The sequence below is a fragment of the Globicephala melas genome, chromosome 12 (assembly GCF_963455315.2).
Source record: "Globicephala melas chromosome 12, mGloMel1.2, whole genome shotgun sequence".
Lineage (NCBI taxonomy): Eukaryota > Metazoa > Chordata > Mammalia > Artiodactyla > Delphinidae > Globicephala > Globicephala melas.
Window position 1 is genome coordinate 14,631,083 of NC_083325.1, and position 14,505 is coordinate 14,645,587.

A 14,505-nucleotide genomic window follows, 5' to 3' on the forward strand; every position below is an offset into this window, starting at 1 on the left:
CCCTTCTAAATTGGAAGAAGACATTCCAACCCAAGTAGGAGGATTCACTGACTTCACGGGAAATCAAATTCTCCTGCCTTGAGTATGTGCACCCTAGAACATGATTATAGGTATATAGACATAATTTTTTACAGACCTGCTTTTTTCTTGCAGTATCTTTCTGTGCCAATAAATGTATGGACCGAATACCTTGAGTGCTTCTCAGACTTTAACGTTCGTATGAATCCTGTGATTCAGCAGATGGAGGGGGCAGTGCTGAGACTTTGCAAGTCTAACCTGCTCCCAGCTGATGCTGAGGCTGTGGCCACAGATTGCACTTCCTGTAGCAAAGGCTTTAACAACTGCAGAGTATTCTAAGTGGTTTGCACCATAATTTACCAACAAATTCCCGTGCTGCTCGACATGTTAGATGTTTCAGTAGAGTTTACACTTTACTCTTTGCTCTTAGAATTGCTGTTAACATTCAGTTTTAGTTTTAATCTTAAATATCATTGGGAAAGTACACTTGTGGGGGGGGGGGAGTTTATCTTGTTTGATAACAGGCCATAGGCGAGTCATGCACATTCCATTCAATGTGGGATGTCTCTTAAGGGCCTGCTGTGTGCCAAGCCCTATCCTAGGTGTTAGGGTTACAAAGATGAGCAGAGCCCCGGCCCTGCGGCTCAGTCCTCCAGGTGCTTGCAGAAAGGTAGAGGAGACCCCAAATGTACACAGAACATTTCAGTTCATAAACAGAGATGGGGAAGTGCCCAGGGACAGTTATGGTGTTGAAAATGATCTTCACAGAGAAGGAGAAGGGTTTAAGGGTGAAAGGAGACACTTCACCAGGCAGATCGTTGGTGGGGGGATTCCCACCAGGATTCCAGACGGAGCGTGCATCTGTACAAAGGCACGGAGGCAACAGTGTGGCACATCCAGGCTTCTAACAGTACTTCTTTGTGGCTAGAGTGTAACAGACAAGGTGTCACCTGACGTCACAGCACCTGAGATGAGCTGGGAGCCAGTAAGCAGGTACATGGAAAGATGGCTTTGAAGGGACAAAACTGAGACAGGGGAGTCTGGGTAAGTGACCTCCACTAAGAGAATGTCCGTGGGCCCGGGAAGTTCAGGAAGGTGTGATCGAGAGGCCCTGGGGATTGATTGAGCCTGGGGTTGCCAGGGAGAAGTCTGGGGTCAACCTGCAGGTTTGGACTTAGATGACTGAGTAGATGGTACAGCTACCAAATGATGGGAGAAAAGAGTCTGCTTTGTGATTTTGTTTGAGGAGAAGATAGCAGGCAGGTCGTTAGCTAGACAGGTCTGAGCTGGGTGAGAGGCCTGCAGAGGGTGATGGATTTGGGGTCTGATCCCTTGAGGAGGTGAGTAAAAGGCAAGTGGTGAACCTTGTCGTGAATATACGTGAGCGAGGAGGAAATGGTGCTGAGGGTGGGAACCGGGACCCTGGGGTCCTGCACCGTGTGTAGGGGAGTTTACCGTTGCAGGGGTCGGGAGGGAAGCGTGGTTCTAAGGCACCCGGCGTGGTGCGCAGACCGAGTGAAGGAGCGGCTGGGCCGTCAGGGTGGGGAGGAGAGGCCGGTGAAGGAAGCTGGGCGTTTAGAAAGGGGCTGGGGAGAGAGAGACTGACCGGGACCTGACTGGGTGAGCGCAGGAGGGGCTTTGGGAGGACGCTGCCTCTCCAGAGATCCCCAGGAAGGGACATGGATACGATTGAAGACAGGCCCCTGATGGGGCTGGAGCGGAAACCTGTGGCCAGAAGTGAGAGTGCCTAAAGGATGCAGATGTCTTAAAGCCCTGTCAGATAGTTGTATAAAATGCCTGTCACTTCCCTCTCTGTGTAACAGTAGCAACAGCCAGCACTGAGGTAGTGCTTCTTATGTGCAACCACCATTCCCACATGAATCCTGGGAGGTAGGTAATATTGGACCCATTTTCCAGATGGGGAAACTGAGCTACAAGAGTTAGAGGCAGTCGCCCCAGACTTCTCAGGTGGCAGGTGGAGGAGCTGAGCCTAGGGGTCTCTCCTGAGATCCCCTCCAGTGTGATAGGAAAAACAAAACAAAAACACAACTGTCTTTTTCTTTTCTTTTGTATCTCTCTCTCTCTTTTTTTTTTTTTTTTGAGCGTTTGAATGATGCATGAGTGTGTCGTGTGGCAGTAGTGGTGAGAAGAGGAAGGAGTCCAGGACTGTAGACCCTCCTCTCACCTCCAGAACCTCTTCCTGTTTGGTTCCACTTTCCTAAAAGTAGCAGAAGAGAGTCATCTGATGTCCCAGTCCGTATCCAGCAGGAAACCAGAAACCATGGAGATATGAAAGGCTGCCCCCTCCCTTTGCCTTCCAGTTTTCCACGCAGACAGCACACAATCACAGTTCCTCAGGAAGCTGGGTGGCACAAGAGAGAGTCTGGGAATGCAGTTTGCAGGCTTGCGGCCTGAGTGGCAGAGCAGATGAGAAAGAGGGGGCAGAGTAGAGCCCGGAGCCCACAGCGCCATCCAGCGCGCCAGCCGTGGGCAAGGGTGGGATCCCGGTTCTAATACCACCGTCTGCTTTGTTCTCGGGAGGTCCACGCGGGTATGAAGTGTCATTCTGGTCATAAAAACATGGGCATCATAGACTCTTCCTTTTTATAGATGGCCTGGTCATAGGCAGCCCCCTAGGACCCACCACTTGGCTGACTGTGCATCTAAGTAACCACGAAGTTGTGGTGATTGAAAACCTTCCAGGGTCTCAGTTGATCTCGCTTCTCCTTTAAGAATTCAGTAGATTCTTCAGCAGAGGTTTGCTAGTGAGGCCCTTGGCTCAGTTTTTTGAAACTACTCAAATGGAGTGATGCAAGTCTATGAAAATTCTTGTACTCTAGTGTTACACAGTTAAAATTGCAGTTGAGGGAGAGTGTTTACAGTAGCAAGAAATCAAATACTTGGATGTCAATTTGATAAAAGATTTTTTTTTCAAAGAAAATGGCACAGCACTAATGGGGGAAATGAAGTGAATAATGAGGTATAACTTTCTCCTGGCTTCAAGACTAAGTATAGTAAAGACATTATTTCTTGAATTAATATGTAAATATCATAACACAATCGGTGCCTGTATTAGCTGGGATTTAATTAACAGTTGCTTCAACAAGATGGAGGGTTATTTCTCCGTCATGTAAGAGTCCAGAGGCAGGCAGTCTAAGGTGGATTGGCAGCTCTGTCCTTGGGCTGGTCCAGGGACCCGGGCCCCTTCTCTCTTGTTGCTCCTCCATCCCTTGGGTGACATGCTGCGTGGTCCAAACTGGCTCATCAAGTGTCAGTATTTCAGCCAGCAGGAAGGGGGATAAAGGAGAAAAGGGCGTATGCCAAGGAAAGCACCCTGAAAGTTCTCCGGGTCACTTTTGCTTGTATCCCATTGACTAGAACTTAGTCACAAGGCTGTACTTAGCTCCAAGGGTGGCTGAGAAATGTAGTCTTTTTTCTGGGAGGCCATGTGCCCAGCTAAAAATCCAGAGGAGAGAGGAAGGGGGAAACTGATATGAGGGAAGATGTTTTGATTTCTACTACAATACCCCTTGTAATATTGCTTAAAAATTGAAAATTTGAGAATAAAATTAATTCAAAAGAATAAGTAAGCAGGCATACAAGAGAACATAGGTATTTTTTTAAAGAAAACCTCTTTTAAAGTTGCCATTAAAATTTTTTTAAACTGCTATGTTTTCTTTTTCTTTTTTTCTTAGTGTAACCCTTTTCCTCTCTTTTAATATACCACTTTCTTTTTAAACTTTTATTATCAAAAATTTCAAAAAGTTTTGAGAATTGTATAGTAAGCCCCATGTACCCATTGCCCAGATTCTACAGCAGTTTAAAGCTCAACTTGTGTCAGCTATTCCCACAAACACTTATCCCCTTCCTGGTTTTTTCTGAAGCAGATTTCATTTCTCCTGCTTCATCTGTAAATAGTTCCGTAAGTATCTCTAATAGTTAAAGACTCAACAAAAATTAGACTTTTAATTTTGGGATAGTTGTAGCGTCAAACACAGTTGTAAGAAATAACACAGATTACTCACTTTCCCCCCAATGGTAGCATCTTGCAAAACCGTAGAATAGCACAACTGGGACAGTGACAGGGGTACAGTCAAGATACAGAATATTTCCATCACCAAAAGGACCCCTCCTGTTGCCCTTCCATAGCCACTGCACCACCCCCTCCCTAACCCCTGACACCTAATCTGTTTACATTTCTGTAATTTTGTCATTTCAAGAATATTATATAAATGGAATCCTGCAACATGTAACCTTTTAGTATTGGCTCAGCATAATTGCCTCGAGATTCATCCAGTGGCGTGTATCAATCGGTCACTCATTTCTTTGGCTGAGTAGTATTTCGTGGTATGGCTATACCACATCAAAGCTCTTTAGGAGGGCTTCCCTGGTGGCGCAGTGGTTGAGAGTCCGCCTGCCGATGCAGGGGACGCGGGTTCGTGCCCCGGTCCGGGAAGATCCCACGTGCCGCGGAGCGGCTGGGCCCGTGGGCCATGGCTGCTGAGCCTGTGCGTCCGGAGCCTGTGCTCCGCAACGGGAGAGGCCACAACAGTGAGAGGCCCGCGTACCGCAAAAAAAAAAAAAAAAAAAAAGCTCTTTAGGAAATTCCCTGGCGGTCCAGTGGTTAGGACTCAGCGCTTTCACTGCCAAGGGCCCAGGTTCAGTCCCTGGTCGGGGAACTAAGATCCCGCAAGCTGCGCAGAGAGGCCAAGAAAAAAAAAAAAGCTCTTTAAAAGCATAATCTGCTGAACTCACTTTCCTCTTTCCCTTCTCCTGCCCTCTCCTCTCTTCACAGCAATGCCAAGCCAGTACAACCGTGTGAAGCTGAAAAGCGATTGCTCGCGGCCCTCCCTGCAATGGTACACCCGTGCTCAGAACAAGATGAGAAGACCCAGCTTGTTGTTAAAAGACATCCTCAAGTAAGCACGAGCCCTCAGGTTGCAAGACACCTCTGATTTGGGTCAACTGGGTAGAACTGGGGGAAAAATTCAGTGAGAACCCTGAAGATGGCTCTCATCCGCAGTCACCCTTGTTCAGGATCATTTAAAGGCACATCTGGGTTTCCCTGGTGGCGCAGTGGTTGAGAGTCCACCTGCCGATGCAGGGGACACGGGTTCGTGCCCCGGTCCGGGAAGATCCCACATGCCACGGAGCAGGTGGGCCCGTGAGCCATGGCCGCTGAGCCTGTGCGTCCGGAGCCTGTGCTCCGCAACGGGAGAGGCCACAACAGTGAGAGGCCCGCGTAACACACACACACAAAAAAGAAATAAGGCACATCTGAGTCAAGGCTCAGAGCACAGGTGCTGTGGGCTCCTGCATCAGGCTGTGCTTGGAGGCAGCACAGCACCAGCCCGGGAGTCTCCAGGCTCCACAGCTTCCGGTGCACAGCCCTTCCAGCCGCTGCCTAGTGCAAGAGGGCTATCCCCTTTGCCTTTGCCATTTCCAGTGAATCTAAAAATACAGTTAATTAAAGTCCCCTACAGGCATTTGAATAACATTGAACATCAAACACTAAAAAGGATGAGAGGGGTACCAGCCAGGTCACCCGTACGTCCTAGTAAGAGATAGAATTGTTTTTTTGTTTTTTTAATATTTTATTGTATTTATTTATTTAATTTTGGCCACTCGGCAAGGCTTGTGGGATCTCAGTTCCCCGACCGAGGATTGAACCCAGGCCACTGCCTGGGTTTGGGTGAAAGCACCCAATCCTAACCACTAGACCACCAGGGAACTCCCGAGATAGAATTGTTAAAGGAGGAACTTGTCCGTTTTACTTGGTACCAGCCAAACTAGGTGGTAAACTACCCTTTCTTTCATGGCGACAGGTAGAAATCCAACCCTGAAATCTAGCCTCCCATCTCATGTTACTAATTCGGGAGGTGTAGAAGAAGAAAGGTGGGAAAGGAAATGTATGTTAATAAACACTCAGATCATTTTCCATCTCCTTTTGTCATCAACCAGTAATTATCGAGGCCCCCATATGCCTGGCACCATGCTGGCCGCATGGGAGATAGACCTGGGCCCCGTGCTGCTTACAGTGTGGCCGAGACAGACTTGCAACCAGGAATTACAGAACAACGGAATCAGGGCTGTAGATTCTGGGCCTGCTTTTAACTTTTTCTTCCTTCCTTTTTTTTTTTTCTTTTCTGGCCACACCGCACAGCTTGTGGGATCATAGTTCCCCGATCAGGGATTGAACCCGTGCTCCCTGCATCTAAAGCTCGGAGTTCTAACCATTGGACCGCCAGGGAATTCCCCCTTTTTTTTCTCTTATAATCAAAATAAGGGAATTATTAATGCACTGAATATAATACCTTTTCTGGGACTGGAGAAAAGAATAGGTCATATTGCATTCACAATATTCAAAAGATGTTAAAGGTACTCAGTAAAACATCTTCCCATCCCTGCTCCCCACATTTCCTCTTTCCACTTAAAGATGACCAATATTAGCAGTCTTGTGTATGTAAGAAATACTGTGTGTGTGTATTCCCCTCCCCCGACCGTCTCTTTTTTATGCAAATGGTTGCATCCCATTCACTTAGCGTTGTATTTGATCCCAGAGAAGAATTAAGATGCTTGTCCAAGTTTTCATGGTAGAGTCTATTGAAATGAGAATCAAGAAGTCTTGAAAACACTTCCTAGCAATACTTTCTTGCAACATAATCCTCAAATATTAAGAACTATTTAGCATCTATGGTATACTATGCTGAATGCTATATATATATATATTTTTTTAATTTTAAAAAATTTATTTATTTATTTATTTGGTCACACCGGGTCTTCTCTGTGGCAGGTGGGCTCCTTAGTTGTGGCTCACCAGCTCCTCAGTTGTGGCACGTGGGCTCCTTAGTTGTAGAGTGAACTCTTAATGCTGCATGCATGTGAGATCTAGTTCCCTCACCAGGGATTGAACCCGGGCCCCATGCATTGGGAGCGCAGAATCTTAACCACTGCGCCACCAGGGAAGTCCCAAGACTGACTTTTTTTTTTTTTTTTAATTGAGGCAAGGAATATGACTTTATTCCGAAAGCCAGGCATCTGAGAAGATGGCAGACTAAAGTCTCAAAATAACCATCTTCAGAACTGACTATTTTAAAGTGGCAAAAAATTGAAGCTGAGATTCTGTCGTTCAAAATTTATTACTTAGTTTTTTTTTTAAGTCCAGTAATCTATATTATGATTCAGATTTTATTGCAGTACCTTTGCAGAAAAATGTTTTTTCTATATTTGCTTATAACAAAGACAGTCATAAATGACTTGTTAGAAAAATAAGAAATGCTGCCTTAAATTAAGAGGTCTTCTTAAAGACTGTACTTTTATGCTGTGTGGCAGGCAGACTCTATTTGGGTTAGGTTTTCAGTTATTTCACATGATCTCTCTTGATTATCACATGACGACGTCATTATACGTAATTGATTTTTTTTTTCTAGGTGTACATTGCTTGTGTTTGGAGTGTGGATCCTTTATATCCTCAAGTTAAATTATACTACTGAAGAATGTGACATGAAAAAAGTGCATTATGTGGACCCCAACCGCATAAAGGTTAGATATTCCATCAGTGTGGTTTCAATTAGAATATTTCCAAGTGTACGCTTAAATAGTAATGTTGTCTCTCAAGTGTTATAAATAAATGTTCATGAAAGTTATAAACAGAAGGGAAAACACTTAACCTTAGCACTTCAAAACGCCCACCTGACACTCACTGTTCTTCCCCCATGTACTGAAGTCGTGGGGTGAGGTGAGTTCCATTTGACCCCGTAGGGCACCTGTCATGGAGTTAATACACCATGACGCTGCCAGCGTACCTGTTCTTAAAGCAGGTCAGGAAGAAATTCTTTTAGTATCATTTGTCATTTCTGTGTTTTATTTTTCGTTTTAATGATTTCACATTGTATTTCAAGATTTTTCCTTCAATGTATATTTATTTTTTTAATCAGTTGACATATTAAATCCTGATTTCACTGATTGTTTGAGTTGTAAATTATCTGATACTGTTCAGCCTTGGACAAAAGACAGGTGATTTTAAGTAAAGTAGCATGGTAATAATGATAACCGACATGTATGGCTGCTTTACATATATTATCTCATTTAGTGATCATCATGACTGAGAGATATCCCAGGGTTCTCTGCATCTTACAGATGACGGCCTGGGAGGTTAGGCTGCTGGCCCAAGTTCACACCTAGTTTAGTTAACTATTTTAGTTAATCTAGTTTAGTATACACTGTGTAGCTGTTCTGAAAATGCTTTAGCAATAGAAACTCATCGAACCCTCATAACAGTCCTGGGGATACAGCTGCTGTTATCATCCCCACGTCATAGATGAGTATAGGGAAGAACCTTAAGTAACCTGTCTAAGGTTATCTCGGCAAGTAAGTGATGGTGTGAAGGCTTGGACCCAGCAGTGTGGTTTCAGAGTCCCGTCTCCTGATGACTCTGCTCTCTGCTGGGGTAGGGAGCGTCCACCGAGAGGAAGCCAGAAGTTACAGGTGGCATGATGCAGAGGAGAGAGCTCAAACTTCTGACCTGGATTCAAATCTAAATGCCACTTCGTAACAGTGAGACCCGAGGCAAGCGACTGAATCGTTTGGAGTCCCAGTTTCCTCAGCCATGAGGTGTAGATAACAGCGTCTGTGCAGTGGGGTGGTCATCCAAGTCCAGTAAGCTAGTAGGCACAAAGCTCCTTTTCTAGGCCTGGTTTTTATTCACATGTTTCTCTTCTGTACATGCTTTGAAGTACCTCACATTTTTCATAGTACAGACAGGTATAAACATGTAAATGAAAAGAGTGTATTGTAGTTAATACATGCACAGCTTGGCCTTTGCAGAACCCTTGTGTCTCAGCGGTCTTGCTGATCACGGGGCCTTCCTCCCCTGCTGTTTCTGTCCCTCAGATGTTGGCCGACTCAGTTCATCTCGGCAGCATGAGCCCCTCCTCTCTGCTGGAGCAGGATGTGGTCCCGCATCATCCGCTCGGGCTTTCCCTCCCGAACGGCTGGCCTTGCAGACATTCCCAAATCCCTTTCAATTCCAAGGCCTTCCACAGCTCGCTTGGATAAACTTTGCAGACATCCTGTCTCTGTTTTTTGTCTCCTGGAAAAACCCTGAAATGCTGACCCTTGACACTGTGATATACGATTGCTGGTATCTGTGAACTCGTCCCTTTGCTACACTTCTCCACATTCTCTGTGCGTCCCCTCTGTCCTGTCCATTTCATTCATCAGGCCGTTGACCTCCTGACCAACAACAGAGATCATTACTCTCGAGTCTGGGTTAATTGAGGAGAGATGTGAGCTCTCTGTGCAAGAGTAGAGCACTGTGTGTACTTGTGAGATAGATGGAGAAGATGTGGTTTGCTAACACCTTGGGTGAAATCAACTTAGTGGTTTTCGTGCCTGGCCAGCGCTGTCTGCATCAACTGTGCTGTGACGGCCTACAGCTGTTTTCTTTTTAGCTACATTAATAGGCCAGTGGTGGTCTGTTTAAGTTTCCCCTAAGGAATTCTAGTGACTTGTAAAATTTGTTTGGCCCCACCTCGTGGCTTGCGGGCTCTTAGTTCCTCAACCCAGGATTGAACCCGGGCCCCAGCAGTGAAAGCACCAAGCCCTCACCACTGGATCGCCAGGGAATTCCCTAGTGATTTCTGAGAAGGACCAGAGAAGAGATTCTAGACCTTGTCCCCGAGGAACCTTTGAAGGGATGGGAACATTTGCATAGAGAAGACCAGTGCAGGACACATGGCAGCTCCTGCCGACAAGCCAGAGGCCTGGCCCGGGGGAGAGTCAGCCTGCCCCGGTGGCCTCACTGGAAGAACTTCGGGTCAAGGGTGACAGCCAAGCCGCAAGGAGAAGGGTTTGATGGTCCACGACGTCCAAAGATGGAAAAACTGAGCTACCTTTGTGGCAAATCTCTGGAGGTCTTTGACCAAAGCCAGGATAGCTATTTTGGGGTAGAACTCAGGCATCAGACAGTTGTTGGCTCAAGGACCTTGTGCTCCCTTCCAGCCCTGGAATTCCGTGGTTCACTGCAGTCGTCTAGTACCTGGCTGGAAAGTGTAGGCTGGTTTCGTAACCTGGGTTCTTCCTATTCTGAATGAGCTTCCTTCTTCCTCATTATGGTTTTGATCAGATAACTAATGATGTTGACCATCTTTTCACGTACTCTTTGGCCATTTGTAGGTCTTCTAAGGAGAGATGTCTATTCAGATTCTTTGCCCAATTTTTAATTGGCCTGTCTTTTTATTATTGAGCTGTTGAAGTGTTCTCTGTATATTCTAGATACCAGTTCCTTATCAGATATATGATTTGCAACTATTTTTTTCCATTCTGTGGGTGGTCTTTTTACTTTTTTTTGATGGTATCATTTTTAGCACACAAGTTTCTAATTTTGATGAAGTCCAGTTTATCTACTTTTCATTTTGTTCCTTGTGCTTTTGATGTCATATCTAAGAAACCATTGCCTAATGTTTTCTTCTAAAAGTTTTCTAGTTGTAGCTCTTATATGTAGGCCTTTGATCCACTTTTGAGCTACTTTTTATATATGGTGTGAAGTCAGGGTCCAGCTTCATTCTTTTGCTTGTGGCTTTCCAGTTGTCCCAGCATCTTTGTTGAGCACTTTACTCTGTGTTTGCTGCGTTATGTGTTTTTTTTTAATGTATTTTATTGAAGTAGAGTTGATTTACAATGTTGTGTTAATTTCCGCTGTATGGCAAAGTGATTCAGTTTTATATATTTTATATATACACACGCACACACACGCATATATTCTTTTTCATATTTTCCATTATGGTTTATCACAGGATATTGAATATAGTTCCTTGTGCTCTACAGTAGGACCTTGTTGTTTATCCATTCTCTCTGTAATAGTGTGTATTTGCTGCATTCTTTCTTCTCTGCCTGGAGCCCTTCCTTTGCCTCTCTGTTATTCATCTTTTACATCAAATCTCAGCTCAGGGCTTACTTTTTCTAAGATCCTTCTCCGATCACCCTTCCCTCTTGTCTTCTAGGAACCCCCTCATACCTTAATCTTGACAGTTACCACTGTGGTACTTTAACTGTTTTGTCTTCCCCACTTGTCCTCCAGGCAAGCCCTTGGGAGATAGGGATTGTGGGATAACATTTTACATTAACGAATATGTACTTATATGTATTGAACTCCAGAGGGAGGAGAGATATTACTCAAACCTCAGCACGGTGTGTCATCTTTGAACTCCAGATTGCACAGAAAATCCACAGTTAAATTTTTTTTTTTTTTTAAATTTATTTATTTATTTTTTGGCTGTGTTGGGTCTTCGTTTCTGTGCGAGGGCTTTCTCCAGTTGCGGCGAGCGGGGGCCACTCTTCATCGCGGTGCGCGGGCCTCTCACTGTCGCGGCCTCTCTTGTTGCGGAGCACAGGCTCCAGACGCGCAGGCTCAGTAGTTGTGGCTCACGGGCCCAGTTGCTCTGCAGCATGTGGGATCTTCCCAGACCAGGGCTCGAACCCGTATCCCCTGCATTGGCAGGCAGATTCTCAACCACTGCGCCACCAGGGAAGCCCCACAGTTAAATTTTAACAGGCAATTCTTTGAGGACTTTCAGTTATGTACATTAAGTTTAATATCCCTTTGAGGAATAGGACAGATACCTCCTATCCAACTCTTCCTATCCCCCAGTAAACAGACTCTCCCTTCTCTTTCCCCCTAAACCATGGCATGTGAGTCCCCCCCTTTAGGCTGGTGGGACCAGTTTTAAACCTAAGTTCACTGCTGGGCCAGTAACAGCCTCTCATGGGTGCTAGTGCCCTGTCCCGACTGGCTCCAGTAAGGATTCCTAACTCGTCCCTGATGGGGGGATGGAAGGACCTGATGAGTGAGATCAGCCTCCCAAGCCCCACTGCCTGCGTGGAGAAGGGGTGACGGCTGCCTGAAGGAAGGACACTACGGTTCCCGAAGAGGAAGGAACAGGAAATGGAGACCCAGGAGGTAGCCCACGGTGACAGCCACGTCAACCCATTTCCGAAAGACTTCTAAAAAGATCATTATTTTTTCCAATTAGAAAGTCCGCCGTAATGGTGTGGAAAGAAGGAGGAACGGGGGCACGGTTAAGTCAAACAGGTTTGTGCAAGTCTCCGTTCAGAAATTAATAAAGTAGAAAGTGCAAGCCTGCTCTAACCGTGGTGGAATGAGGGGTGACTTTTATTCTATTGCTTGAGACTTTTTTTTAAAAAATGTAGCTTTTTAGCACTATTGACTCTGTCATATTGCCCTGCTTTTCACAGTGGTCGTGACAGCGTGTGCAGAAAGCCCATGTCTCAGCGGGCTTTGCAAAGTAGAGGAACAGCAAGAGTTAGATACTGCTGAGGATTTGGGGTGGGGAGTAGCAGGATATGAGACTGAAAATGAGACAGGGCCAGAGCGTGAGAGGCCTTGAATGCCACACTGAGCAGTTCCTGACTTTGATATCTGGTCACACGTCCCTAAACAAGAAGAGAAATCCTCTCTCAAATCCCCAGAATAGAGGAAGTAGCCAGCAAGCCGGCTGGTATGAAGGGCTGGGAGATGGTGTTCAGCGTGAGCTCTCTACAAAGAAAACCCTGCCTCCAGGCTTCGGTGGAGATTGAGCCTTACTACCAAGAGAGTTTGGGCGAATCGGAATGATTGTGGCTGTGTATTAGCAGAAGAGGGTCTCAGGGTCGTGAGAGTGGGGCCCTGTGAGCTTTGTTGATGACATTCAACGACTTGCATGGTCAATAACCCTGCTGGACTCTGAACACCTGGTTGCATTCTGCCTGCATGTATACAGCGGAAGTGTGGCCATGTTTGCTGTGGGTTTTATATTTTCTATTTAAAGATGTCCCCGAACGTGCCATTTGTGAAAAAAGACGAACAGTGGTCTCTGCAGGGATGCTTGGATAGTTTGAATGTGGTGCAGATGTGAAATTGCACTTAAAAGATGTGTGAAGGGTTTGCCTGGTGGCGCAGTGGTTGGGAGTCCGCCTGCCGATGCGGGGGACACGGGTTCGTGCCCCGGTCCGGGAAGATCCCACATGCCGTGGAGCGGCTGGGCCCGTGGGCCATGGCCGCTGAGCCTGCGCGTCCGGAGCCTGTGCTCTGCAACGGGAGAGACCACAACAGTGAGAGACCTGCGTACCACAAAAAAAAAAGATGTGTGAAGAGCACATTCACATCAATTTAGGTTCAGACCGCATGGTAGCACCAGTTTGAACTTGGCCTTCTCTTAGGAACTAAAGACCACACATCGCCCTGGGGACTGCATCCTGGGCTGTGTGGTTCATCATGGCCAAGTTTACGTCTTCACCGTGACTCCATAGACCTACACTCACGTATCCAAAGTCAGCAGAGTAGGACTCCCCTGGCGGCCCAGTGGTTAAGACTCCGCGTTCCCAGCGCAGGGGGCACGGGTTCGATCCTAGGTCGGGGAACTAAGATCCTGCAAGCAACGCAGTGTGGCCCAAAAAAAAAAAAAAAAAGTAAGCAGAGTAACCCTGGGCTGAGTTAAATCAGTCCAGACACTCGCACTTCCAAACCGATCCCTTTCTCTCCTGGGTCCTGCTCTTGCTTTTCCCAGACCATCCTTCAGTGGTCTCATACAGGTGAGGAAACTGAAGCCTTGAAAAGCCTTAAAGTTCATGCTTTAACCAAGTTTACTGATAAAGAGATCCGAAACTGGGTCTAGATCCAGATCGTCTGATTGTTTTCTTCTTAACCGTGTATTGTGATAAAATATACATACCTAAGACTTCCACCTTTTAAGCATCCAGTTGGAGGAGTGTTAGTAAATTTATAGTTAAATTTACACCATCACCACAATCCTGTTTAGAACATTTCAGCACACAAGTTAGATTCCCTCTCACCCCTTCTGTGGTCAATCGCTACCCTCAACTACCAGCCCGAGGCAACCATTGATCGGCTGAGATTTTACTGTGCTGTTCCCTCTGTGACTTGTTTATTCAGATTTTTCTGCTTTTAACCGGTAAAAGTTACAGACAGCTGACTCATGGAAGTTAAACCAGAGTTTACAAACGTGGAAATGAAAGTGTCGTTGCATAAGTCATACCCTCGGTTCATGCGGTCCGTGGCGGAGTTGGGCTCCTACCCAGGTCCAGTCAGCTCCAGGCCCCAAACTCTCCTTCATCCCACATGCTGTGCCCTGTCCTGGGTTTAAATCAATAAATAAAAGAACACATTGCCTTTTACTAAGAATTATGCCACTTACCTATATTTCTGAGAAGGGTTGTCCTAAAAATTACGGGGTAGAAATGAAAATGGAGATTTTTACTGAGGAAAATTCGTTTTTTAATACCCTTCAGGGGATTCTCACATTGTGGTTTAACATCCTTCAGGGCATTCTCACATTGTGGTTTTCCGTGGTACATCGCCACATCAGTGACAACTGAAACTGCCTGATGTCTGTTTATTCTCAGTTGTGGGCAGCCAGCAAGCTCAGCCTTGAAGCCTTTCAAGAAATGAAGCTCACAAGAGCTTCGATT

The 14,505-nt window shown here is 45.9% G+C and overlaps 1 protein-coding gene across 5 annotated transcripts in view; it reads left to right on the forward strand.

The window, feature by feature from the left end:
- ST3GAL5 (ST3 beta-galactoside alpha-2,3-sialyltransferase 5) overlaps positions 1-14,505 on the forward strand; it is a 52,497-nt gene that overhangs the window by 20,541 nt on the left and 17,451 nt on the right. For all 5 annotated transcript variants that reach the window (XM_030837477.3, XM_060309360.2, XM_060309359.2 and 2 more), the window contains 2 exons: positions 4,814-4,937; positions 7,449-7,560. In XM_030837477.3, coding sequence (XP_030693337.1) covers positions 4,814-4,937; positions 7,449-7,560 — 236 coding nt within the window. The remainder of the gene's footprint in view (positions 1-4,813; positions 4,938-7,448; positions 7,561-14,505) is intronic.